The following is a 23,070-nucleotide window of genomic DNA, read 5'->3' as shown; positions in this document are numbered from 1 at the left end:
TTGGTCTGCTTGCCATCAGTGTCAGAAAACTTGCTCAGGTGTTCGTGTTTTGTGGCAGTTCTATTGTCAGAGACTTTGGGTAAGATTTGTCGAGCTCCTGGCCTTGACTGCAGGACTTATTTCACAGCTGAATTTCAACACTTGCTTCTGCCTCCTGCCCTCTATATTGCCTGTCCCTGGGACCTCTCTGGGACACAGCCGGTCTCCTCCTGCATTGTCTTCTTTCTCAGCACATCCATGTTTCCAGGAAAATGTGCTTTTCAGTGTGTTTTCATGATTACAGATGTAGTAAGGGAATGCATACCAGAGGTCAATCCTAAGATGAATTTGGAAGTACAGAAGTTGAAAGCATCAGCAAATCCTGCAGTTCCTACTATTGCTCCTTATTGCTCCACTGAGCAAGTTCCTTATTGGCTGGGCTGAGCTGTTTATTTTCATTTCTATCAAGAACAGGAATAACTGGACTGTTTATAGAATCTGCAGCACTGGGGCACTGAATTTGGTTCAGCCTTGCTTTATTTTCCCCAAAGACTTTAAGTTAGTGCTAACTTTCAGAACCATGAAATTATTGTCTTCTGCTTTCCTTTCCAACTTTTAAGTACTTCTTTTTTCAGAGATGATTCTTAATTCCCAGTTTTGTCTTTTAAAAGACCGTGCCTGAACCCTTCAGTCTCCTTTGTACTCAAGTTGTAAGTTATCTGTGCCAAAATGACTCTGCAGGAGTGAGTCAGCATCTTCCTTCAGACCTTCAGTGTCTGCTGGTGGGGAAGCTCAACCAAAAATTCTGCTTCTTGTTGCACCATGTAGAATTAGCCAGAACTGTGCCTTTCTCTTAAATCAGTTAGTAGGTAATGTAATTGCTTTCTTTTTAACAGGATAATTATATTTGTTTTAAAAAGTCAAACTACCCCAAATTGAAACCTTTAATGTTTGTTTTTTATTTTTAGTTTTCTAAGCAGTTAGGTAATTGATTAAACTACCAGCTACTGTTAGTGCAATTACCTGAATTGGCTCTTGATTAATACTGGCAGTCTAGGAAAAGAGCTGTTGTGGATAAACCGTCTGAAGAATATCAACAGGATAGGTGGTAAATTTTCTAAAGTTGTTCACAGTATGTTACTGACATAAATGGTTTCATGTTTTGCATGGGTAAAGGTGATCATATACCTGATATATGTACATATTTTTATATTCTGAATAAAGAATCTATACCTGATAAAATGAGTGAAGGAGATCAGTGAATGAGGTAGGATTAGATATGAGAAAATCCCAACTTTAATCCTTAATAACATAACAAGTAGCTAGGAGAAAGGTTCTGTGTAGGGATGGATGGTATTTATTTATACATCAGAGCATGTGTGCACTTGGATATATATAAAAAAAAAATATTTATCTGTAAATTACCCTGACCTTCCATACTTTGAGAACAAGGCTGGTGTTTATCACTCGTGTTTGCTGCAGTTGTTCATACTAAGTTCAGGCTGGTACTTAGATTTTATTTTACTTTTTCTTCTAAGTGCTTTTTGGGGATGTTTTATATCAAGCAGTATTAATGGAGATGAGGTTTCTGTCCCTGTATTCCCATAAGTGGAGATGTTCAGATATAAGAGAAAGTCAGAACAGTTCCTCAATGTCTGTTTTTGTGGGGCTCACATGTGCTGGGTTGCTCAGCGTGAGACAGCAAGTGTTAACTCCAGTCACAGCAAGACTTGGTGTCTAGCAATGCCCAGAAATGTCTTTCCCACTGTTTTTCTTTGTGTATATTTTAGTAATATAATTTGTTTGCTCCATCGCACAGTTCAGTGACATTAGCCTGAGCTTTCCCTGCCCTGATGATTTATACATGCTGGCCAGGCCTAGTGAAACAGTCAGTGTTCAGGTCAGCACAGCTTAATCCTTGCAGGCACAATTAGGAGGATTTAGAAAGCGCCTGCTACTTTTTTAACATCTCCTTATCTCTTTTTCAGTTTGTCAATAACAAGCCAAATGGTAGCATTTATAGGGATAAATTATGGCTAAAATAATTTGCATTTAAAATGCAAATGAATGAAAACATCAGCAAGGAGCCTTCTGCTTCCTTCCTGGTGCACAGATGGGTACTGGCATTGGATCAGCCCAGCAAGGCACTGGATATAAAATAAAGTTAATTAGAGTAGCTCAGAAATGAAATGGGCTCAGCCTCATCCTAATTCCTGGCCTGTGATTTAATACGACATTAGAGACGAAGGATTGGGAAGGTGCTGAACCACTGACTCAAACACCAGAGCTGTAAATTACCCTTCTGGATCACAATGGCAGATTGAGAGGCCCCAGGAAAATTGCAAGAAGTGAATAAAACCAAGCTTGGAAGCAGTTTGTTGGGATCTTTGAGAGTTTAAGTTTCATTGTTCCTTTTTAGTAGTTGGCTATTCAAACACTCTGCTAACCTGGGACTGGGGTTTTGTCCAAGGTCAAATCTGTCTGTACAGATTGAAAACCAGTTGGTGATCAAACAAAACCTCATTCAGGCAAACTGAGGAACTGGTGATGCATTTCTGAACATAGTGTTTTCTTGTTGGAAGCCTCAGGTCCATTTTTGCATTATTTATTGATTTCTAGGCTTGTAGGTGCCAGAAGGACAATGAGGAGAGGATAGTGTGGATGGCCTGTGACCAAGGAAAGAGATGAAGGAAGAATTCAGTGTAATCTTTCAGTGCAATTGGTGCAGTGGTTGATTTGTTTCCTCCTTAATGGGATATGGAAAGTAGTGAACAGTAGGATTTGACCATGCTCAGTGAGATAAGATTTCTGTTCCCTTGTTCCTGTACCTTAAGGTGTTTGGGTCTTATAGGAGGTGTTTATAAAGCCAAACCGGCTTTACTCTATGTTACTGAAGTGCGGTAGTGGATAATAATAAATCCCTCATAGCTCCATGCCATGTGTCATGCTGGTTTTAATGTCACTGTTCTCTGTTTTTTTACAGTCATGTTGCTGAAGATTACCTCTGGAAGCCGAAACACAATGAACAGATGAATCCCTTTGGCCAGATATTACTCCAGTAGGTCTCCTTCTCCTCATGGAGCACACAGGCAGGGAGGAGATGGACTTGAAAGAGGAAAGTCCTCAGGTGTGGACTGAGTCTGCAGGACAGGAACAGAACACTGCTCAGGTGATTAGCCAGAGCTCCACCTCTGCTTGCGTTGGATTGGGATTAGTGGGGAGGGTTAGTTCCCATTTGGCCCTGATTTAGAGCCTAGAAGCTCAGCTTTCATTTGAGCAGAAATACAAACATTTCTGTGGTGATTTAGGGTTAAAGCTTCACAAACTGAACTGTGCAAACCACATCAGTGAAGGCAGAGAGATCTGAAATGAGCTGAACAAAACTTAGCAGTGGCTGTAGAAGTTTGTGTCCAAATACATTTATTACCATGTGGAGGAGAGTAAAGGGTGTTCAGAGTAATGAACAAAATCTATGCCCTGTGGCAGCCGCTTTTGGTGGCAACATTTGAATCAGATGGAGCTGTGGGTGGACCCTGGGGAAAGTAATACAATTATTTTTTTTCCAGACAGACATCTGGGTAGTGAGGAAAGGAGAAATATTAATTGTAAGTGACTAAGGCAGTTTTAATTCTGCAGTTTTAATTCTTTCAGGTTCTGCAGTATACAGCTTGTCCCTCTGCCTCTGAGACAACTCAGCTGTGAATTTCTAGAATTTTGTAAATTTATTTACTCTTTCAAATATGGTAGGAAAAGGGTGCTCCATTGGTATTTGACCCACAAGCTGAGAAATTTGGGCTCTCAGTAATTTCCAGCTTTGAAGTTTGCAAAGAAAGGCAGATTTCAATGGCCTGTGTTCCCTTCTCTCTACAATGAGATAACCATGCTACTGTTTGCAGATGGCAGTTTTAAGGCTTAATGAGTATTTGCAGAGGGCTTTCCAGATGTGAAGTTGTAGTGTTCGTGAGATTTATTGTACACAATCAGCACTGAGCATCCACGGGGGAGTACCAGGTGTCTTCTGAAGCATAAGCTAAAAATTGAAACAAAATAACAAAATATCTAACTGTGGTATCATTTTATGTGAAAGAACTTTGTGACTATGAGTACTTGTCTTCAAACTAGGTTTCCTGCTCACTGTCCTGTTTTTACCATGCACTGAAAATGCTTTTCTGCATGTAAATGATGACAAGAGCTAAAGATATTCCTGTTTTTACTGGAATCCAGTATTCTGGCTCATTTAATATATATATCATTTAATATGATCATCAGTTATGATCATAATGTTCTGGTAAAATTGACTTGTTTAGATTTAAAGTGCAACCCTAGACATAACTTGTTCCAGTAGTCCTTGGAATCTGTGCTTAATGTTTTTAGGTATAGGTTTGTCTGTTTAAATAGTTGAATTTTCTATTGATGCTGCACATACATACTACAGAGAAGCAGTCTAATATGCCCTACTGCTGACTCTGAGAACTGTAATACCATATCTTGAGGAGTATCAGAGTTAATAATTCTGTTAGCCTCTCATCAGACAGCAACCTCCAGCTACAGAACTAGCTGAATGAAGTAATTATCATAAATCATGAAAGGGATATGAGCATAAAGGGAAACAATATCCCAATACATTTAATAGATACATTAGTTGAAATACGAACTTGTTCCCTTACGAATTTCTGAAGCATCATGCAAGAACTAAGTATGGGTGGGTGCCCTTTGTCGCAGTTACGTTTTGAGTTGCAATGCAAAGTAAAACCAGACACTGGTGGGAGTTGTGTCCAGATTTCTACTGATAGAATAATTGAGTGAGATTTGAAATATGTGTTTTTCACTGCATTCAAATTCGTTGGGACACAAGTTCTCTTTGCTTTCCAAGGCACCCCGTGACTCTGGTGCTATGTCCCACTGGCCTGTGTTGGTGCGAGTCCAGGATCTGTTTGTTCCCCAGGTGCACTTTGTCCCCGAAGGGGGGGCAGTGGCCCAGATCATGTACAGTGACGAGCAGGAGCGCGGCTCTGCGCAGCAGGTGGTTTACACGGCTGATGGCACCTCCTACACCTCTGTGGACACCTCGGAGCACACCCTCGTTTACATCCACCCCGTGGAAGCTACGCAGGCACGTGTGGTTCTGAGCCCACCCTGGTTTTGGCACCTAGAAAACACAACAATCTTGTTTGGGATGAAGCCCAGTTACCAGCCAAGTGGTATGACTGGAAAATAGCAGGCAGTCGCTCCCAGCAGTTTTCTCTGCCCACTGCTGAGCAGGGGCTTCGTGCTGTTCATTTGTCTGATGTGCAAATCTGCTTATCAAAGGATGGTGAGGCTATGAATTATGAAATGCTGGTTACTTCACTGAAGGTGGATGAGATTATAATTTACGCAAAGGTGTTTTCCAGAAAAAGGATAATCTCACCAGAAGTTCTGCCTCTTGTATCCAGTAAAAAGCCAAGAGCCATCTATATTCCTTCTGGAAGATTCTTTGTTTTGTGTAGTACAGTTGTCATAATTGATAGTTACAATAACAGTCGTGTCTTTTTGCAGAGCATCTCTGTTTGTTCAATGTAATTTTGTGGTCTCTGCAGAGTTGCTGATTTTACAGACCTTTTATATTAATTTTCTTCCGCATAATCATATCAAATAGCCTTTATTCCTTGCAGCACATGTTTATATGGAGTCAATATGCTATGCATCTCTGCCTCTATATGGACAGATTAAAAAGGAACAGGCTTGCTTTGTCCAGAGTGTTTTATAATATCTTTGCTGGCAGGGCAGATTAGCTGTGCTGCAAAGTGCATGTACCTGGCACCCCCTTCACGCTGCCAGGGCTTCATGCGGCACATTGTGTCTTGTGCACCTCTCAGCTGTCCCAGAAAACCAGCTTCTGTGTGAAGGGATGTCCTGAGAGGATGTCTACCAGGAAGTTACTGGCCAACTAACTCCAAAACTCTGAATGCTGTCATTGTGTCAAATGATGTGTAGTATTCAGACACTCTTCTGCATCTAAGATGAAATTATCAGAGTGCTGAAGGTATTTGTATTATATCATGTTTTATTTTATTGTAGCCAGGCTGCTGCAAGCTCAGATAGTTCAAGTTTTGGCTAAGTAAGGCTGGCCTCAGTCAGTCCTTAGTCTTGCTTTTCCTAGGATTCTGTCAGGACTGTTCTTGCAGAATACTGAAGTTGGTTTGGCTTCTATGAAACAGCATCCTGGCCATATCAAATTCCTATATCGGATGTGCATGATAGTTCCTCAAAAGAAAGCATGCAGCAGTCTTGTGAATTTTCAGGAAGAAAAAGCTCACAGTTACCTTCTATCCTGCTTTTAAGTGTTACACATTAAGGGCATAGAGAGAACTATTGAATTTCATCCTATAGATTTTATCAAATCATCAACTGACAAAATGATTTTGGTAAATAAAAAGAATAAAATCCATGAAACACTTTAGCTGTACAGATGCAAAGTGCCACATAAATATATTAACTGTTTATGGAGCATTACCTAATTTTTAATTTCCTTGTACGTAGGTCCACTTGGGTAAGTTGAAGTAGTTTGCTGTGGTAACAGGCGGTTTAGAAGCTGACAAAGGCTCAAATGTGGGTTGTTTCATAGTGGCAGAGTAACTTTTGTGTGACTTGGGAGTAAAAGCCCCCCATGGCTGGTTTGATAAGCCTTTTTCATTCTGTCTAGACTCTGTTTACAGATCCGTCCCAAGTGGCTTACGTTCAACAGGATGCTACCACCCAGCAGGTAAGGAAAAGATATTATTCATTTTGGGCCTAAGATTGTGAGGAAACAGTTAGGGAAGGTAAAGGGACATTCATGTGGTGCAGGAGTCTAATGAGTTGTTCTTGAAGTTATCCAGGGACAATCTTAGTCTTGTGCTGTTACCCTGATCAAGACAAATGACCACCTTGAGCATGAATGACAGTTAAAGTTAAGAATTATTTTGAGTTTATTCTTTAATTCATATTCAACAAAAATTCTAATTTACTGCCCCAGATAGCATGAAAAAAATCTTTCAGCAGTGTCCCTGATGTCTTTCAGCATCTTTCAGCAGATGTGGCTGATGTCATCTGAATGTGCCATTTTGGAAAGGCGGAATTTTCAGTTGTCCTCATACACGTTCTGATCCAAATGCCTTGGAATGCACAGAAGGCTTTTGAGGGATAGAAAAATTGGACTAAATTCTAGGTTTACTAGAAATGTAACAGGAAATTAAGTGTGAAACCTGAAGAAGTTTAGTGACTGGCTACCCTATCAGGTGTGCTGGGCTTGCCAGTGTGAGGTGGGCTGGGTAAAAAATAAAACTGCAGCCTGTGTTTATAAGGTTATGATGATTTCTCCTATTCTTTTTACATCCATCATGAATGGGGAAGTTGTTATTAACTCTTACTGGTATCTTTGGGGACTGTGCTGTATTAATCAGCTGTAGACAGGTGCTTTCAGATCTCTGGTTGGAATGCTCTCCTTGTCATAGACTTAAAACCATTACTACTTGGTGGGTCTTTAATGATGTGTGTGAATGGATGTACTAGTTCTGAATCATCACCAAAGCTATCATTAAAATGTATGGCTTTTGACAGTCTTGGGGCAGAGTGAGGGATTGAATCTGTACTGGAAACAAATTTTCTTGCTAAAAAACTGTCTAAATGGTTGAGGCACAGATGGGAAGCAGTGACTGACACAATAAAGGTGTTACCTGTCTTCTTATTCTTCTCATTATCTGGAGTTTTGTTCTCGAATTTTTGCTCCATCAATTTCCCTCCATTAAGAAGGCAGAAATTCCTATTTAATTGTCTTAAAGCTCATTTAACAAATATATGATTAATTAGAGATTATTTGTACACAGTGCAGATGGCAGTTACAGCAGAGGTGATCTGCTGTTATTCCAGAAGCACTTGCCTTCTCCTCAGCCTGTCCTCAGGCCTTGTCCTCAGCCTGTCCTCCATTCCAACACAGTCTGATAGCAGTCCTAACATAGATACTAATTTTTTGGTGAACAGTTAATCCCTCATTATATCAACTCCTGCCTGTGCAGCTGTTTTTACATCAGCATTTCATGTGGGCCATGCCTGAACTGACAACTAATGATAAAATAATAATTAAAGCTCCTCTTGTCTTTCAGAAGAAACTTTATTGTAGAAAGAAAGTGAGAGGTTTATAAAAATTATGCCCATAATCCATGCAGTGCCTGACATGGAAGTGCAAGTAAAGATATATTTGGTGTGATTACTAGTAGGCAGTGCTAGTAGGGGGTACAAATAGATCCAAGTGTGTATGACCCTATCCTTGCTGGCACACTGGAGGAATAATGATGCCTCTTTGTTGCCACTTGGCTTCAGAAGTGTCAATATCAGACTGTCATGGTGGTTTCCTCCTCACTGCTGCACCATTCTCTGAAGTTTTTTTGCTGTTGTTTTTCAGGAGTTTCATAAATTACTCTTAATACCTCTTTAAACAAAGCAACTAGTTTGGAGTACTAAAACCAAGTGCTTACTTTATGGATTTTTTATATGATATTTATTAAGCACTCTGCAGAGAGGCAAGAGCTTGGATTTTAGCAAAAAACCTGCTTAACAGTCAGAGACACAGACTAGAAGCCACATGATATCAGCTGTAGAGAAGGATGAAAAGTCATGCGAAATAATGGTGCAATGGTGCAAATTCCTGTATAGATAAGCAGGAAACAAAAGGCAGGAAAGGTGATTCCTAGGGGTTTTAGTTGTGCTTTGTTTTATTGCTGAATGGATGAGAACAGTGTAGTATGCATTAATTTGGTTGTTACAGCACAAAAAAAAGTATGTAAACAAAAATATGTAGTGTGACCAAATGTAAAGAAAAAAAATTGTCAGGATCCTCTTTTTTGAGAGGTTGATCTTCTCATGAGATCAATACACCATCTTGGTTTTTAAGGATCCTGGATCATAGAATCACCGAATGGTTTGGATTGGAAGGGATCTTAAAGCTTATCTAGTTCTAAACCCCTCAACCATCAGCAGGGCTTGCTTGAGAAAAGAAAAAGTCAAAAAATGAGGAAATGTTTTTTAGTCCTTCTTTACCTTTTCCCCTAAAAACAAAAGTAAATTTGGGTATAGAGGAAAAGAGACCCCAAATCACTTCTTTTACCAAGAGCTGAAGAGCTCCTAACATCTGTTTTTAGTGCAATTGAACCCAGGACCTTAATTTAAAAATAGTAAAAATTCAGAATTTGCAAAGTCTATAGATTTGAAGTCTTTCTCTTTGTCCCAGGAGCTTCAGGTTCTGTCCAAGCCCATTATCCCTATTTGAACCCCAAAAATCATGGGAATGCAGCAGTTTTTGAGTAGAGTGCAGGGCTCAAGGGAGCTGAGCCTGCCCACGCATGGGCAGGTCCCGTGCGTGCCGGGACCTGCCCATGTGTTAAGCGACTGATGGAAATGCTGCAGTGCTAAAATGAGTGCCTGTGATTTTAGGTAACGGTGCTCTTGCCTGCTGCTGCTCAGAGCATGAATCCCACCAACCTGTCTGTGCTCGGCAGCGTTGCTGACCCCCCCCAGCCAGTGGCTCTGGAGCAGGGGCCACACGCAGATAGAGTAAGTTGCCAGGCACCCTTTTCTCTTTCTTGTATGAGCACACTGATTCCATTGTTCCATCATTGCTCTGGGGATGAAATGTGTCTAAGTGAGCTGGGAAGAGATGTGAGAAAGCTGCAGTGCAGATTTGTACTGTCTTCCATAGTCTCACCATGGAATGTGTGGGGGTTTATTATATCATATATTTAATATACAGAGAAACCTGTTTCACAAATGGTTCTGTGAGCAGCCACCTTAAAAGTCTGTCAGTGCTGAAAAGTGAAGTTAACAGAAGGTGTAGTGCTGACTGTCTCAGCAACATCCACTGAATTTCCTTGCCAGTGTTTTCAAGCAGCTCTGCTGCATGTAATATTTCTTGTTCTCTACCTGAGAAACCTGTGTGGGTGATGAAATATGCGCCAAACTTCAAATGTTGCAGTTCTTTTAAGGAAGGAAAGGGCTAAACTTGAAAATTAGTGGAAGAATGCAATGCCCCCAACTGTTTTTCATGTCCTGTAGTTTACATCCAGTCTCCACATTACCTCACCACTTCTTGACCTTTTCCTTTGTACTCTGGAGATTGGTTTTGTTGGATTGTAAAGAGAAGATTTTGTGCCAAAGTGCAAGATTCTCTCACTTGTACAAAAGAAATTAAAATACAGCTTTAGGCTCTAGGTAATATCCACAGAGCCTGGACTTGGTTTTAAACTTTCTGCAAGGGTCGAGAACTTCTGAGTTCAGTTTCCTCTGAGAACTGAGTCCTTGGCAGGGTATAGCCAGGGAGTAATACAGGTGTTTTGAGTGAGGCTATCAGCAGCAGCCAGCCTTGCAAAACATCCCTTAGCAGTCATTTAGCACCTTCCCTTGTCCTCCTCTCTATTACCAGAGGCAACAGGAAGGGTAGGCTAGCAAGGACCTTCATTACTTGTCCTTGTGGTTTTCTTCATGGGTCAGCTTGAATTGTTTGTGAATTCTCTCCTCAGGCATCATTACCGGTGCGTAACCAGGTGTTACCTCCTATGGAGGCTGTGGATGGTTCTGATCCATTAGCACCTCTGCAGAATCAAATGGAAAGGATAGAAACAAAAGAGGAAGATGATGAGGATGAAGATGAAGATGGGGAAGACACTGACATGGATGAGTGGGATCCAGATCCACCTCGACCTTTTGATCCCAATGATTTGTGTAAGCATGTGCAGTCATATGTAGTGTACTTATTGCCCTCCTTTTTTTCTTCCCTCTCTGTTAGACCTTTAGTAAAGAGAGGCAAAAACCATTCAGATTTTAGCAGTAATGAGTAAATGTGAGTCTTGATTCCCAGAAATGTGAATTCAAATTGGGCTGCTTGACTGAAAAGACAAAGTTCTGTCTTTAGTGAAGTCTCTGAGTTTATTTGTTCCTATTTTGCTGGACACTGGCCTAATATTTTAAAATATAGACAGGCTAGTGGCATAAGTGTTCCCACAGCTGAATCAAAGATGTTTAGAGAGACATCTAAAGGCTGTCTCTGAGCTGGCGTGTGTGTCTGCCTGAAAGTCATGTCTTCTCTGCCTTTGTGTTGCAGGGTGTGAAGAGTGTAATAACGCACATCCTTCAGTGTGTCCAAAACACGGACCTTTGCATCCCATCCCAAACCGGCCTGTGCTGACCAGGGCGAGGGCCAGCCTTCCCCTGGTGCTCTATATAGACAGGTTTTTGGGAGGTGTGTTCTCTAAAAGGCGCATCCCAAAGCGTACACAGTTTGGGCCTGTGGAAGGACCCCTGGTCAGACAGACTGAGCTCAAAGACTGCTATATCCATTTGAAGGTAAGGTGAGAAAAGGGGAAATCAATTTGTACCTAAGCTTTGATTTTTCTTAATGTATCACTCTACCTTCATCCATTCACTAGAGATATTTTGTTACTTCCATCTCTGAATGTAACTAAGAAATACCCAGATTCTTTTGGCTTCAGATTTGCTCTGTTATTCAGGGTGACGCACTAAGCCTGGTGAATGTTCTGGCATTGTGGTGATAGGATATATATGTATATAGATATGCATATATAGGGTGCATAGCATGGGAGGTTGTGAATCATTCTCACATGAGCTGAAGCAGCATCTGGACATAAAAATAGCAGCCCCTTCTGAGGACATTCTGCAGCCATTCTTTTGTGTCATGTTGTAACCTCAGCTCAAAATATGTTTCTTAACTTTCTAATTCATAAGATGTAGGGGAGAGGAGATATTTTTATGCCTTTCCTCTTGCCAAGTAATTGGTATGGAGTAAAATGGAGTGACTTATATCCATTTATCAATACTGGTTTCACTAGAAAAAATTGGCCCTTCATTTCTTGGAGTTTAGATCCACAATCTTTGGAGGGTTCTTATGGTCAGTGTCTGACAAGCAAGTTGTGACCATAGGCAGATTCAACAACCAAGAAAAGTTCAGCTAAAAAAATGCTGCTTCCTGCTTGAGGCAGTGTCATGACTCAAGAAATGAAAGGAAAAGTGGGTCTGACAGTTAGAATTTTCTGACTGATGTTTCTGTAGCCTACTAAAGCTACAACTACTTGTGTGTCATTTGTTATAGTCACTTGTTCATACTATGCCTGACCCCTTTAATGAATGATTCTTGTCCCTGAAAGCCTTGGAAGGATCCATTGTGCCTCCCTAGTTAATCTTTACCTGTTGCTAAATATTTTTCTGCTTGTTTCTGGATCTGTGTTAGTAAAGAGAGAAAAGTAGCTATGTCTTCATTGCTCCCCTAATGTAGCAGTTGCATGGGCACAGTTTTCTTAGTAAGTCAAATTCTTTTGAATGTGCTGCCAGGCAGTCACAATCATATGTAATTGGATTTTGCTACAGGTTTCTCTTGATAAGGGTGACAGAAAAGACAGAGACTTGCAAGAGGACTTGTGGTTTGAACTGTCCAGTGAGGCTCTGTGTAACTGGATGATGTTTGTGCGTCCAGCTCAAAATCACCTGGAGCAGAACCTGGTGGCCTATCAATATGGCCACCACATTTATTACACCACCATTAAAAATGTGGAGCCCAAGCAGGAACTCAAGGTATGGCATGGCTTGTGTGTCAGGATTCTCTTTTTCTACTGGTTAAATAGTACTTTAAAAGTTGATGCCTATTAAGTGCCAAAAACTACTGATGTGAATAGTTTTAGAACTTTTTTCTTCTGAAAAAAGCCTGGCCTGAATTGAGTATCACTGAAATCAGTAAGTAGTTAGTCACCAACATATGCATTTTAATGAGCTTTGGCTCATGAGGAAGTGTAAAGTAAAAATAGGTAAATTATTTGTCTCTCCCTGTCATGCTTTACACAGCATATATTTTGCTGATACAATCTAATTTTTATTGCAGCAAATGTATTTTTTAAATTCTCCATGCCCTTTCCAGTTAGCCCTGTGTGTTCCTGGCTTGTTTTCTGTTGCCTTAAGTGAATGTGGTGTCTCCTTTTACCTGGCTTTCCTGGAGCTTTTGAATCTTCGCATGTGAAAAATGATAAAGGATATTGTGATTTCCCTGTGGTTTGCTTTTTGTTCCCTCTAAAAATTTATTGATTATGTTGAGCTCAAAGCATTGTGGCTGGCTGAGATGGCCTTAATTTTCAAGATTTTTTGGGCACTGGGGAGAGACCAAAAAAATTTGATATCCAGAAATTTTGTTGTTCTTCAAATCTCTTCTTAGATGTAGATTTCAACAATTTGTCTGGAAAGCAATTGTTTAGTAAGTGCACTTACTAAATCAGGGCAAAAGCCTACTTATACCCTTTAAGAGCAGGACTGTCTGAAATGAGTCCTTAATTTTTTAAGCTGAATTACTAGAAATCTTACAAATCCATTTCAAGTGTATTCAAATACCATTTTCTTAACAGTTTTTCAAACAGTTTGAAACAAGACTTTAAATCTGTACAGAAAATAAATAGACAGACATCCCTCTGGGAGCATAATTTTTCTTACTTTATGTGTTAGTTGTGTCTTTTGGGGTAAAATGGCTAACTGACTGAAAGGTTTGGTAACCTGATTTCTTCCCCAAGTGGATGAAGGGCATTCATGCACATTTTGTCCAGAGATTAAAGTAGTTGAAGCTGGGAAGTTCTGATTTGCCTGCCAGGTGTGTAGTCCAGGAGCTCCAGGTTTTTGTCTTTGTCCAGCTGGTGAGATTCCTGCAGAGTGACACAACTTCAGGAGAGTCCTTGAAATCGTGCTCACCTCTGCCTGTGGCCCACTTCAAGTTCAAACTTGTTTGAGTTTTTTGTGATGAAAATCTGTTGATGCCTTCTTTGAGAAATCTTTTCTAAAATCCACTCTTTTTCATCAAACAAATGAAATGATGGAAGAATTCTCATCTAAATGTGAGCATCTGCTTTCAGGCTTTAATAAACTTTGTCTTCCTGCCTCTTGTGATTGCCTTTGCTGAAGGCTTGAATTCCTTTTATGACAAAAGTGGGTCCATCATGCTGGCGCCTGGCAGATCTTTGTTTTGGGAAGCAGGACCATATTGCTCCAATCCTTCAGAAGCTCAGAAGCATTTTAAATGAGTTTATGTAGATAGTGCTGCCTATTGTCTATGTAAGGAGAGCAGGAAGGAAATGGGAAATCCCCCAAGTTAATAACATTTCCATTCCTCTTGGTACAACTATCAGTACTCTAATGACATCCTTCCTTTACAGTCATATAGCTGGGTTTGAAGAGATTAATCTTACTTCCTTTACAGCTACTGGGAGCCATGTGTGAGATAAACATTCATGTTAGGAAACTAGACCTTAAAATTAAATGGATGTACTTCCTGAACAAAGCTCCTACATTCCTCAGTAAGGCCACATTGATCTTACCAGAGTTTATTATTAAGGATGGAAGGAGAAATAAGAGTTAGTGGTTGAGGCAAGTGAAGTAAATGTATTGCTCAAAACCCATTTTCAAATAAATTTCCATTAGTTTTGGCTCCACCTCAGTGTCCTGTTACCTTCTGCTCCTGCTGCAGGTGTGGTATGCTGCCTCCTATGCCGAGTTTGTGAACCAGAAGATCCATGACATAACTGAGGAGGAAAGGAAGGGTAACTTGAGATCTTCTGCTTTCAGTGTGGTGCTGGTTGCGAGTTGCACTCCTTACTTTCAATTATATGGCCTGTATAGTGCTCCCAAATTTCTGCTAGGTTGGGAATAGTCAAACCAGATCTTGATTGTGTTATTGGGGCTTATTTCCAACAACTGTTCTCATGAGAATAGTACCTTAATTTAAGCCTTTGCTTCAGTTTCTGGGAAGCTTTAGGTTGCTTCCTCCGAGGAAGAGGTCTGTTTCTGTACTCACTGTCTGCTGTGTGACTGCTTTAGATTTAGAAATTTCCCTATATCTTCCTTAACCTTTACCAGAGGCACAATCCTGTAGGTGCTCTTCTACACAAGGGTGAATTTCAGAATACCCCTGAATATCTAACAGTGTTGATACTCCATGAGGATTGTCCCCAGTGATCTTTGTGTCTCTGTGATCAGCTATGGTCATGGCACAGTGCAGAGGACATAAAAAAGCAAAGACCAGCAGAGCAGGGCTGGATATTCTGCAACCTGTCTAACCTTCTGGGGAGAAATCTGGCCCCAGAGGACAGAGGATAGAGAGGCTGGGGGCAAAAAAATTAGGTGTTTAATTGGTGATGAGTGAAATGGTGTTACTGACATTTCCGACAGTGCTCAGGGAACAGGAAAAGAACTGGCCGTGTTACGAGTGCAATCGGCGTTTCATGAGCTCGGAGCAGCTCCAGCAGCACCTCAACTCCCATGATGAGAAGCTGGACTTCTTCAGCAGGTACTGACAGCCTTAGTTTCTCTTGTGGATCACTGTGGTGCTTCCCCAAACATGCAGAAAGGAGGGGCTTTGTTCTGCAAATCTTACTGACCAACTCAGGAGACATCAGCTCAGCACCAGAAGGGGGAATCATGGCAGCAGGAGGCTGACTGGTCTAAGACTCAGTGAAACAAGTAGCTTGAGAGAAATAAATAGTCTGTTGAAATTAGTGAAGTTTTTTTGTTTTGTTTTTTGTTTGACAGTGACTTGAAATGTTTCAGTATCACAGTATTGAAATACTATGTTTCTCAGAGATATGGAAGTACAGAGCTTGAAAAACAAGGTTTCTAGTGTCTCATTGTGCCACTGGCAAGGTAGTTGACTGACTTATTAAAAACTGAATCTACAAACACCTGTCACAGAGCAGAAGATATTGGTGCCTTCTTTCTCCTGAAATGTAGCAAGTGATTCTGTTTTGTTTTGCTTTTTTGACGCAAAATTGTTTTCTTCTGTTTAGTGCCTGACATCAACCAGCTGAGTGCTTTTTGGGGAGGAATGTTATGGCTTCAGATTTTAAATGGGTTTCCTTGTGCACTTGTTCCATCATGCTGAAAATGCTTCCCAGTACAACATAAACTGGGGTGTTAGAAGTCTGCCATGGCAGAGTGCTGGATGGAAGCAAGTAGTCCTCTTGGTCCCATGATTACTGATAGAAATTTTTACTGATAGAATGTGTTCTGAACCTTGGCTTCTCATGAAGCACAAAATAAATAGATACCAGGCAGAAACCTGTTATTTTTGCTTCCAGAATTTATTTGCTTCCAGTTTTTATTATTTATTGCATCTTATTATTTACTGCATCATTGTTGCTGAGTTGAATAGGTGAGTAGGATGCTGAGAAAGGAAGCAAAAAAATCAATGGAGAATCCAAATTAGTCTTTTTTTGTATTTAACCTGGAGCACTCCTGTATTCTGCAGAACCAGAGGCCGAGGTCGTGGGCGAGGAAAGAGGAGATTCGGACCAGGCAGACGCCCTGGGCGCCCTCCCAAATTTATGCGCATAGAAGTAACCAGTGAAAATGGTGAAAAGTGTGAAGAAGGAACACAGGTATATTTTTGGAGATGGAAGGAAAAAAAAGGCACATAAATATAAACTCTTGACTAAAAGAATTTGGGGCATCAATGCAAACTGAGGGTGTGCTTTGGACTTGCACATGAGTAATTCTTGGTTTCTAGCTGGAATTCTCTGCCAGGAGAGCACTCTACTTCCCTACTATAAAACCTGTAAAATCACTTGGATTTCTGCAGCAAGTTTCAGTCCAAAGCATTTAGCAGTGAGGTGGGTTATTGTGACAGTTTAGCAGCCTCACAAAAGTAATTTAGACAGTAAAACTGTAATAGGAGTTTAGGCTCCCATTTGTCCTTTCTGGAATGTGAGATCAGCCTGCTCTTAAAGCTGTTGCTGGTAGAATTAAATCAGTTTGAGAGATGATTCTCTGCGATGTTTTAATAATAACAGAAGGGCCTCCTGTAGGCAGGCTTATTGCAAAACGTTCTTTTGCTTGTAGCTGTTGGTTATATTCTGCAGGGATGTAATAATGATGTATTTAAGTAAAAAACTAAATTCTCTGATGGTGACCGTGCTTAGGTTATCACTAAGTCCTTTTATGAGCAGTGACAGAAGGGATCAGTGCTCTGGTTTATGACTTAGCTGAAAGCTGATATCTGGAGTGGTGATTTTCCTCTGGCTCCTCACTGGGTCATGGCTCTGTGCTGACTCAGAGGGAGGAGTGTATACTCTGCCTGTGAATTCCTGCAGCAATGCCCTAAATGCTGCATTAGGTGCAGGCAGTTGTGAGCTCACCCTCTCTACAGGCTGACATGACACATGCCAGCCTCATTTAGACAAATAAACCTAATGCTGGTCCCACACCCTTCACTCGAGTAGGATGGCACTTGCTGGGCACAGTCCGGTGTGTGAGTGGCCTCTAGACTGGAGGTGGCTTGTGTCCTGCCAGCTTGGAGCATGCCACAGAGCTGGCTCATGTGTGTCTGTGCAGTGGGATAGGATGATGCCCTAAGGCTTTGGAGGTCTGCTCACCTTGCTAAAGCTGGACACAAGTTCTGCCTGGGAACTAGAGAGTCAGGATGCTGAGAAGAGACCTGAGTGTCAGCAAGGTGGAAACTTGCCACCCAGACCTGGGCTGGACACTGAGATGGTGTATTGTTTACTAAGAGTCTCTTTCTGGTAAGCACTCACAGTCTGTAATGGCCTCATTCCTTGGTTTCCTTCTCCCACACCCACTTTTGTGTTTTGACAGCACCAGCCTTCAACTGACATAATTCAAAATTAATTCTGGTGTTCTGTTTCCTAGGTTGTGCTTTTAAGTTTCTTCAGTTGCATTACGTGGTGTCAAATAAGGATCTGTGTGGGTTTTTTTTGTTATAGAAGATGATTCCATTCCAGAAGAGTTATTGGAACTCACAGGGAAAGAATGTAGACTTTTGGCAAGTGCTTCCTTGCAACACCTCAACAACACCTCCCTTTTATGTTAATGTGAAAGGGGAGGAAAAGCAGCTTTGTGTGATATATGGAAGTGATGTGTGCAGAGCTGGAAACTGGATTAAAAAAACACATAGTGCCCAGCGTGATCACCTTGTTTGGCACTCCAAATAGTTCTTCAGAAAGCAGAAGACACTGCAAAATAACACACAGTGTTTCAAAGTGACAACAGCTTCCATGAGACAGAAGTTCTCTCCTTTCCTGGGTCTGCACTAGTCGCTTTGGTTAAAGTGGAAATAGTCCTGACTGCAGAAGAACCTTGTTGGCTATTATCTGGCTAATCAGCCTGATAATGCTGATTTTGCTGCCAGAATTTATTCAGTTTTTATTATTTACTGCATTTTCTTATTTACTGCATCATTGTTGCTGAGTTGAATGGGTGAGTAGGAATGCTGAGAAAGAAAGCATAATGACCATGGCTAGTCAGAGAAAGGGATGGCCCATGGAGAGTCACCCATCTGCAGCAGTGCCTGCCTGGTGCTCTGGATGACACTGCTGTAGGTGAAGGTGATTATGCCAAAAGCAGGAGTGGATACAGTAGAAGAACTGTAGGAGTTAGTGTAGACACTACACTATGCTGTTTTGCTTATAGTTTGTGATTAAATGTGTATAAATCTTGTTGTCTGCTGAGTATTATCAAAAGTTTTTTTCAGTGGGTGGGGGGAATAATCACTGGTTGTATGATTTGCGATTTCAGGACTTGCTGCATTTTTCCAGCAAGGGGCAGTTTGATGAGGCCGGACAAGCCCCACTGAATGGACTGGAGCAGCAGGAACAGACTCCGGTGCGAACAGAGCCACAGGCAGCACTGGAGCAGCATGAAAACCACGTGCTCCATGTACAGCCACAGCACGAGGGGAACACAGTGTCCACACAGAGCACCGTGACAGCAGATGACATGAGGCGAGCAAAGCGCATCAGGGTAAGCACACAGGATGGGGGATCACATCCACTGTAACTCAGGGAATACCAGGCCTGCCTTCCAGGGCCAGCTGGTACTCCTTTCACTGTTAGATCCATTTCCAAATCCCAAATAAAGCATCTCATTTGTAGCTGTTTTCTTTGCCTGGAGAGGAAGACAAATCTCACAAATCTCTCAGATAAAGGACCAGTATCTCATAGGTGTTAGTGAGAGCTGGTCAGGAGCTGGAGCTGCTTGAATTCCATCGCAGTAATTCTTGCATGGAAACACAGTCCATCCAAACTGGCAAGCAGGGGTGCTTCAAACAACTGATAGAATCCTGGTGCTGTGGCACATACTTAATGACTTGCTCATAGCACCATCTGTGTCTCTCAGAACTCTCTTGCAAATCACTTAGATGATGATGATACTTAGTGGTAAAGTCTTTTTTTGGGGTAGAAAACCCTGCCTTTGAGAGCAAAACCTGTATTAAAGCAAACACTTTGAGCCTGAGCTCTATGTCAACCAGCTGAGCTGTTTTTTCTCTACTCTGTGTGGGAGGCAAATGATTCAGGCAAATAATCCTTGAATCTTTGTAACTGAGAGATCAGTTTATTTAGCTTAAAATCTTTTTCTTCCATGTGTTAACTTTGGATTAAGGAAAGAACCAGCTGCAGTGGGGTAAGAGTACATTTTTACGGGATGAGGAAGGATCAGAAAAAACCTGAATAACTATTCTGTATAGGAAGATGTTGAACCAAATTTTGCTTGCAGTTTACAGTAATATATATGCAAGACCAACGGTGGCGTTACCCCAAAAATGTTGTGGCATGTCTTGAAGGAAGAGTTCGGCTTGGGCACATTAAGACTGCACAGTTTTTAACCATACAAAATGCTTGCAGTCTCTGAATGACAAGCTTCTACCAATGATTTCATTTTCATATGTTAAAAGCTTGGGGGATTTTTTTTATTGAATGTATTTTGAAGGGTGTATAATAGAGTACAGAGAGAGATGCTGAATTTTTGACAGATCATGGGGATGTACTGCTTACAGTGTGCTATAGCATCCTCAGAAAAGAAAATAAAGCATTGCCCATTTCCCTGAACTTTTGAACCCAAGATGTGAACTTGGGATCCTCTGAAATAATTAATGTAGGTAGAAAAGACAGAAATTCTGAAGTTACTTCTTTGTCTTGTGACTTAGCTTTTGTTCTCTGTAAATTCATCACAAATGGATGACAGAGGAGTGCAGCGGTGGTTCAGTGATATGTTTGTATCTCAAGTCTTCTGAACTTTCCCTTTATCTGGCAGCTCATGTTCAGCAGAGTCCTGGAGATGTTTCAAGCCAGTAGCACTGGCAGAATGGCAGATGGTTGGTTGCACAGACTTTTCCATATTGCATCAGACTGTGAGCAATGAGCACTTGAGATAAGACTAAACCAGCAAGGATAATTTTTTAAGTACTGAAAAATCGCCCTTTGAATGCTCATACAGCACCTACCTACAATAACATGCACTTCATAATAAAAGCAAGCAAACATTTGGTTTTTAGATATGTGGTACATTATTCACTTCCAAAAAACAGGTAAAAAGTCCTGACTCCTAGTTATGATTCTGAAACCTGTGTAGCTCTTATTCTTCCTTATTAATTGGATAGGATTTAGTTTTCAAAACCAGTCATTCTTTGTGAATTACTTGAGCTTTTCTAAGGCTTAAGACAGTGGTGCTCCGAGACTGCTTTCATGCTAGCTGGAAGCACTGATTTGTCCTGCCCCAGGGTTCAAGTCCTGATAGGATCAGTTCATATTTCAGCCTCTGCTTTAGAGTCTGTGGGGTTTCCTTGGAGATCAAACCTTAACTGTGGCAGTTGGGGGGGTCCCTAGTATTGAAAAGAGGTACACGCACCCTTCAAGAACTCTTCTAGAAAATTAGAAGAACATTTTGGTCCACAGCCAAAGTGAATCTTTGTTTTTTGTTCGGTTCTGGGCAGTATGTAGGGTGTCTGTGTGCTAATGCCAGAAACAGGAGGGATAGGAATATGATTTGGAAAGCACAGTCACTTCCTTCATGGTGATAGAAATGCAAGTGGTTGTGTAACAAGGAGCACAGCCAGTAAAAGGAGGTTAGAAAAAGTCCCTTCTCCTAAACTTTTTTACTCTCCTTATCCCTATCCTATTGTCATCCTGCCCTAATTATTCCTTTCTGCTGAAAGCATTCTGGTCTCACTATGATTTCACAATGCACATTGCATCCCTGTTAATGAACCCTAGGAAAACAGGAAAGGTCACAAAACACCTTCAAGATTATCTGTTGTTTCTATCTTTGCCCTTTTAATTCCCCTTGAGCAATTACTTACTACAGAGTAAACCTGGAAGGTCTGCTTAGTGTTTCCTGAGGCAAAAACCTCAAAGCAGTAAACTCCAGTTGGAAAAACCCTTGTAGTGACCTGCAGAAGTCAAGGCTTCTGTTTTCTCAAGTCCATTGCATAACATAAGTATTTTTTTCTCTCTCAATGCTGCCTGCTCAGCTGGAGCTGCAGGTAGGTTTGAGTTTTTGTTTCATTGGGTTTTTCCTGTATCTAATCCAACAGTACATATCATGTTGTTTGGTCCAACTCCTGTTTAGTGTTACTTTGATTGACCCTGCGCCATAAATTGTCACATTCATTCTTCTTTAGGTAACCAATGTCCAGAACTAAGTGTTACCTGAATAACAATTTGCATTTTTCCAGTAATTTTCATGCCAGTTCTTTGTAGATTTAAGGTGCATTTTATAGGAGTAAATTGCTTGGATGAAGAGCCATAATACCAGTGTTAAAGTTTTGGAAGATTTGTTTGCACAATTGTTTGTATCGGATCAATACTACAAGTTAATCAGACAACACTTAGTTCTTTTGTTCTGTTTTTATAGTTGATAGATTACCTAAGCAAAGAGCAGTCAAACATTTCACATTCTGTGGCCCTTGAGATAACAGCAGGGCTATGTTGAGTCTGGCCTGCTGTATTAGCAGTCAGCTCCCTGCTAAGGTACCAGTGATCAAAACTCAAATTAATAGTGCAGTTCAGGACTTGAAATACATCTTTTCACCTATATTTTATTAGCATCTCCCTGGGGTTAAGGGGACAATTATATCCTTTGAACTCCAACCAGCGCATCAGATTTTGCACAGCACATGGCTGTCTTTCCAATTCCCAGTGTGACTTAGAGGAGATCCCTGTTTCCCATTATCTCCGCTTGTAAAATGGAGAATAGTGATGATGACAGCTTCTGGGAAGCCCTATTTGGAGCTCCTGTATTAAAGTAGTTTGGTTATTTTGGTTTGTTTGTTTTTTTGTTTTTTTGGTTTTTTTTTTTTGGTAGCAAAACATTTGCTCTCTTGTTCTTTCCTGAATGAAAGTCTAGGTTTCCCTCTGCAGTTCAGATGGTGAAGAAGGATCTTTGAAGTTCACAAATTTAATTCTTTTCACAGCATTTCACAGTATTCCCAAGCTGTTCCCTTATTCCAGCAGAAGAGCTCATAACTTTACTTAATCAGTGTCAGCTGTTGGTGTGCACTTTAGAGACACAGCAAATGTCAGTTGTGTCAGCTGCCACATTCCCATAAGCAAAGGAGACAGGAAACCAGGGAAATTTGTTTGCAGAAGTCATGAATGGATCTCATGGAGAAGTGGGTCATATGGAACACATGTGAGCAGAAGTGTCAGCAATATTCTAGTGGAATCTGAGTGGTTTGGGCTGGGAGGGACCTTAGAACTCATCCAGTTCCAACTCCCTGCTATGGGCGGGGACACCTTCCACTATGACAGGTTGCTCCAAGCCCCATCCAATCTGGCCTTGAGTGCTTCCAGGGATGGGGCAGCCACAGCTTCTCTGGGCAGTCAGTGACAGGGCCTCACCACCCTCACAGCTAAGAATTTCTTCCTAATATTCAACTTAAACTTATGCTCTTCCACATTATTTTTCTAACTATCATGATGTAGATTCTGTGTGTAATGTGAAAAAAGACATCAATAAATAATGGTTTATAGAAGTATTTGAGAGAAGAGTGGATATTGCTTAGACTTCTTGCAGAGGAATGGAGCATTGCAGTACACTTTGAGTGCAGTATGAGTGACAATGAGCTGGGGGATTTCATTGGACTCAATTCCAGCTTTGCAACTATCCAACATGAAAGTTCTCATCCAATACTGAAATGCAGGTGCAGGACCTCCTTCCCTCTTTCTATAGGCAGTGCATCCAGCAGCATCTGTTCCTCCAGCAGAGAGTGCTGGGTCAGGACTGGGATGGCTCTATAACATTTATCTG

At 41.1% G+C, this 23,070-nt stretch overlaps 1 protein-coding gene across 9 annotated transcripts in view; it reads left to right on the top strand.

The window, feature by feature from the left end:
* The window catches only part of PRDM10 (PR/SET domain 10), a 45,011-nt gene that overhangs the window by 6,415 nt on the left and 15,526 nt on the right, over nt 1-23,070 (top strand). For 3 of the 9 annotated variants that reach the window (XM_009097833.4, XM_018922808.3, XM_018922809.3), the window contains exons 2-12: nt 2,963-3,148; nt 4,925-5,092; nt 6,665-6,724; nt 9,430-9,549; nt 10,512-10,713; nt 11,093-11,334; nt 12,373-12,576; nt 14,504-14,576; nt 15,205-15,322; nt 16,280-16,409; nt 18,562-18,786. In XM_009097833.4, coding sequence (XP_009096081.3) covers nt 3,056-3,148; nt 4,925-5,092; nt 6,665-6,724; nt 9,430-9,549; nt 10,512-10,713; nt 11,093-11,334; nt 12,373-12,576; nt 14,504-14,576; nt 15,205-15,322; nt 16,280-16,409; nt 18,562-18,786 — 1,635 coding nt within the window. In that variant the 5' untranslated portion in view covers nt 2,963-3,055. Of the gene's footprint in view, nt 1-2,962; nt 3,149-4,924; nt 5,093-5,159; nt 5,181-6,664; nt 6,725-9,429; nt 9,550-10,511; nt 10,714-11,092; nt 11,335-12,372; nt 12,577-14,503; nt 14,577-15,204; nt 15,323-16,279; nt 16,410-18,561; nt 18,787-23,070 lie in introns of those variants that run through there. The other 6 variants (XM_050983635.1, XM_050983634.1, XM_050983636.1 and 3 more) reach the window with 6 other exon arrangements.

This window comes from Serinus canaria, chromosome 24 (assembly GCF_022539315.1).
Source record: "Serinus canaria isolate serCan28SL12 chromosome 24, serCan2020, whole genome shotgun sequence".
In the NCBI taxonomy this organism is placed as follows: Eukaryota; Metazoa; Chordata; class Aves; order Passeriformes; family Fringillidae; genus Serinus; species Serinus canaria.
This window is presented reverse-complemented; position numbering and strand designations above follow the sequence as displayed.